This window comes from Neophocaena asiaeorientalis, unplaced genomic scaffold (genome assembly GCF_003031525.2).
Source record: "Neophocaena asiaeorientalis asiaeorientalis breed wild unplaced genomic scaffold, Neophocaena_asiaeorientalis_V1.1 scaffold469, whole genome shotgun sequence".
Classification (NCBI taxonomy): Eukaryota; Metazoa; Chordata; class Mammalia; order Artiodactyla; family Phocoenidae; genus Neophocaena; species Neophocaena asiaeorientalis.
Genome location: NW_020172691.1, coordinates 1,793,137 through 1,796,950, shown reverse-complemented (window position 1 = coordinate 1,796,950; position 3,814 = coordinate 1,793,137). Strand labels below are relative to the sequence as shown.

The 3,814-nt window shown below is 58.0% G+C and overlaps 1 protein-coding gene across 4 annotated transcripts in view; it reads left to right on the top strand.

Moving 5' to 3' along the window:
* The window catches only part of DAZAP1 (DAZ associated protein 1), a 14,635-nt gene that overhangs the window by 2,493 nt on the left and 8,328 nt on the right, over window positions 1-3,814 (top strand). For 2 of the 4 annotated variants that reach the window (XM_024739958.1, XM_024739961.1), the window contains 2 exons: window positions 1,170-1,280; window positions 2,106-2,154. In XM_024739958.1, the coding sequence (XP_024595726.1) occupies window positions 1,170-1,280; window positions 2,106-2,154 (160 nt within the window). Of the gene's footprint in view, window positions 1-272; window positions 382-1,169; window positions 1,281-2,105; window positions 2,155-3,814 lie in introns of those variants that run through there. The other 2 variants (XM_024739962.1, XM_024739959.1) reach the window with 2 other exon arrangements.

Here is a 3,814-nt window from a genome sequence, read left to right as displayed (position 1 = left end):
GCTCAGCGCTCTGCGGACTGCTCCCCTCCAGGGAGGAGGCCTGCTGAGTTCAGAACCCACCTTGGGAATCTGAGCCGCGTGTGCCCCCCGGCTCCAGGCCGGCCGTCACCCGGAGTGCCCTGTCCTCGAGGAAAGCCCTGCTGGACGGGCTGGCCTGGGGGCTGTGCAGGGCTGGGGCCTGGGCACCTGCATTTCCATCAGGGGCCTCAGACCAAGGGCGTATTTTTCCCGCTTTCTGTTAGGAAATATCAAATACAGAAAAAGAGTGGTACAGTGAACACCTAAATAAAACACTGCCCAGATTCGTCAGTGGTCAGCATCAGTGATCTACACAGCCGTCCCTCGGTGGGATCTGCGGGGACTGCTTCCAGGACCCCCGAGGTGACCAGAATCCACAGACGCTTAAGTCCCTATGTAAAATGGCCTGTAACCTACGCACGTCCTCCTGTACACTTTTAAACCAACTCTGGATGACTCACGATACCTGATACAGTGTAAATAGTTGGCTGGTGTGCGGCAAATTCAAGTTTTGCTTTGTGGAACTTTGTGGAGTTTTTTTTTCTGAATATTTTTGATCCACGGTTGGTGGAATCCAAGGACGCAGAACCCGTGGCTGCGGAGGCCGGCCGTGTGTGTACCCACCTCCGCGCCTGCTCCTGCCGCTGGCACCCTGCCCCCACGCCCAAAAGTGCAGCCTCTGCGTCCCCAGCTGCTGGTGTCTGGGGGGGTGGGAGGAGGTGGCAGCGCAGGGTGTCCACAGAGAGCGGGGTCCGGGCCAGAAGGCGGAAGAGGTGGCAACTGAGCCTCAGTTACCAGAGCTTTCCAGCTTTCCACCGTCTGTGCGTCACCAGCTTACACACTGCCCCTGGAAGCGAGCCTGGTCTGCCAGTTTGGTTTGTGCAGGCCACCCTGGTACTCGTTCTCCTCTCCTAAAGCCCTGGGTTCCACACCGCAGAGCTGGCAGGCGCCATGGGTGGGCGTGCTTGGGGCGCCCCATCCTCTGTCGGCGGGTGGACGCGTTCATTCGTACAGCGGCCGTTGCGGTTTTCTGGACTCACTGGGCTCCTGGGGTGTCTGGTCTGACCTTCAGAGGCCATACCGTGCACAGCAGCGGGGAGTGTCAGGAAGTTTCCCCACGTGAACTAACCATCTTCTCCTCCTTGAAACAGCAGAAAGGACCCAGGAGTGATAACAGTAAATCAAATAAGATATTTGTCGGTGGAATTCCTCACAATTGTGGTGAGACAGAGCTCAGGGAATACTTCAAGAAATTCGGAGTGGTGAGTTCTCCCCGCGCCAGCAGCAGGTCGGTCAGGGCGGGAGTGGCGCAGCCCTGTGTCCTGGGGAGGCTGAGCCTGGCACAAAGCAGACCAAAGCCCCATCCATTCCCTGCGTGGCCAGTTACCATCCCAGGAGAGGACTTACTGTAAATGGGGCAGACTGACCTCCTGGAAGGCCCTCGGGTCGGTTGTAGCCATTGTGGTGGGAAGCGCTAGATGGTGTCAGGAAGAAGGGGCTGGGCTTGGGTGAGGCTTCCGCCCCCTCCCCTAGGATGGGGGGCGGGTGGGTTTGTTTTCTGGAAGAGGCTAAAAAACTTTGGGGAGCTGAGTTCTAGCGGGGCAGACAGGACACAGGCAGGGCTTAGGGGGCCAGTGGGCTGGGAGGCTGTCCCCTCATCCGAAGCAGAGACACGAAGTCCCCCCAGGCTTCCACCGGCCACGTGTGCCCCGGCTGCAGCGTGCTTGCCTGGTGGTACCTGTTTGTACCCAGGGCCTGGCAGGAACTTGTGCGGAGCGGACGAGGAAGGGAACGTGGTGGCCCAGCCAGGCCGGGGACTCTGATCCCGGGTGGGAGGTCCTGGCTCTCGTCTCCCTACTGGAGCATGGGGCCTGGGCCCCTGGTGACCCGCCACCTACCCTGCCCCGTGAGCACCCCTCGGCCTGCTCTCGGCCCCGTGTGTCTCAGAGCCCAGGAAGCTGGCCTTTTGCCTCGGAACTTCCTGCACTCGGCAGGCAGTCCCAGGCAGCGGGGGCCGGGAGTGTTGTAGGCAGATGTGCCTGTGCCACCTGCAGACCTGGGCCCTCAGACGCCCATCTCCCTTCCAGGTCACGGAAGTGGTCATGATCTACGACGCGGAAAAGCAGAGGCCTCGAGGTAAAAGAGATGGAGTTTGTCCCTGGCCTTCCCCTCAGATGGCAAACTATCTCACAATTAGGTGGTGGTTGTAGCGAGCCTTGCCTCAGGAGAGGGTGGTTTGGAGACTGAAGTCCGTTCCCACGCAGCCCCAGCCTGTCTGCTTCCCAAGGGCAGGCGGTACAACCTTTTTTTTTTTTTTTTTTTTTAAGCTCGTTCTTTTGAAGTTTTTACAACTTGGCATGAATTTCAACATGGTTTATGTTTTTAAGGGTGTCCCGAAAGATTAGTCTTTCTTTTAAATTGTGAACTTCCTCAATTACGACTGTCTCCTGTTTTAAGTTCACTCCAGCGAAGTCAGGAGTCTCATTTCATGTCGTCAGGCTAGGTCTGCCCCAGCTCGGCTTGAACGTGGAGTTCCCTTGATCCATCCCATGCTTTTTTCTTCTTTTCTTGTTCTTTTTTCCGTAAGTCCCCTAAGTCGGCGGGGCGGGTGGGAGGAGGGCAAGGAGCCGCCCCAGCGCGCCCGCACCAGCCTCCCCCAGCCGCCACCTGCACGTCCACTGTGGTTTGCGGGGCTGGGACACTGGGCGCCCAATTTCCGTGCCCTTTGTTTTTCTTTCTTTCTTTTTTTTTTTTCCCCCCTGGCTGCTGCTATTTGTCCCTGCCTTTGTCCCTGTTTTGGTTCCTGAACCGCTTTTGGGCCGGCCTTGTGAGCTAGGTGCGCCAGGCCCTGCGGCCCCTGCCCAGCCCCTCGAGGCATCCAAGCGTGGCCGGCGCCGCCCACAGCATGCGCCCGCCATGCTGGAGAATAGTTTGCCATTTGAACCTCATCCTCCTTCCTCCGTGATTAAGTAACGTATCCTCACTTCATGTCGATTAAGCTGTTAAGTCTTAGTCTTAATTTTAATGTAGACGTACATGCTTAGTGACATACTTAAGTGTTTCATAGTAAAGTACAGTAATGTTAAGTAAGTTGTTTTTCCTTTTCTCTCTGTGAATTGTTTGTGATTAACGATATCTCTTTAGATTTCTTTTCTCCAGGTGCTAAATTATATCACACAGGTACAGGCCAGTCCCGCAGTCAGAGGAGGGAGCGGGCTTTGCTCCAGTGGGGTGTAAACGAAGTTTCAGTGTGTTTCTGTTCCGCTTCCTCAGCGGTGATGTCGCCTCTTGACAGACAGACGCATCCCTAGAAGCCCCGCCCCGGGGCTCCTTCCCCACGACTCACCGCCTCTTGCACTCTAAGGACCGCGAGCCCTGTGGCTTCAGACACTCCTGCACTTGGAGAAAACGTTCACTTTTTCACATGCCGTTCATCACCCATGTTGTGTTCCACCATTTGCCTCTGATCTTGGGACGCCTTGGGACGCGGGGGTCCCGAGGCTGCTCTTAGTCACCCCGTGGGCTGCCTGTGGTCCTCAGCCCGGGCCCGGGGGCGCCAGGTGGCCGGGGCGGGGTCTGGGCAGGAGGGGCTGCGGGAGAGCGCTCGGGGCTCACCCCTCGGCCCTGTTCCCATGTAGCTCCTGCCATCATCCTCCGCCGTGGGGCTTGGCGAGTCCCCGCGCGGCCCCCAGTGCTAGGCGGGTGGAGGGTGGGAGCCGCGCCAGAGCCAGCAGTTGGTCAGCGGGCTCCCTGAGAGCTCGTCCCTACTCTCTCTCCTTCCTGAGTCTTCTCCGAA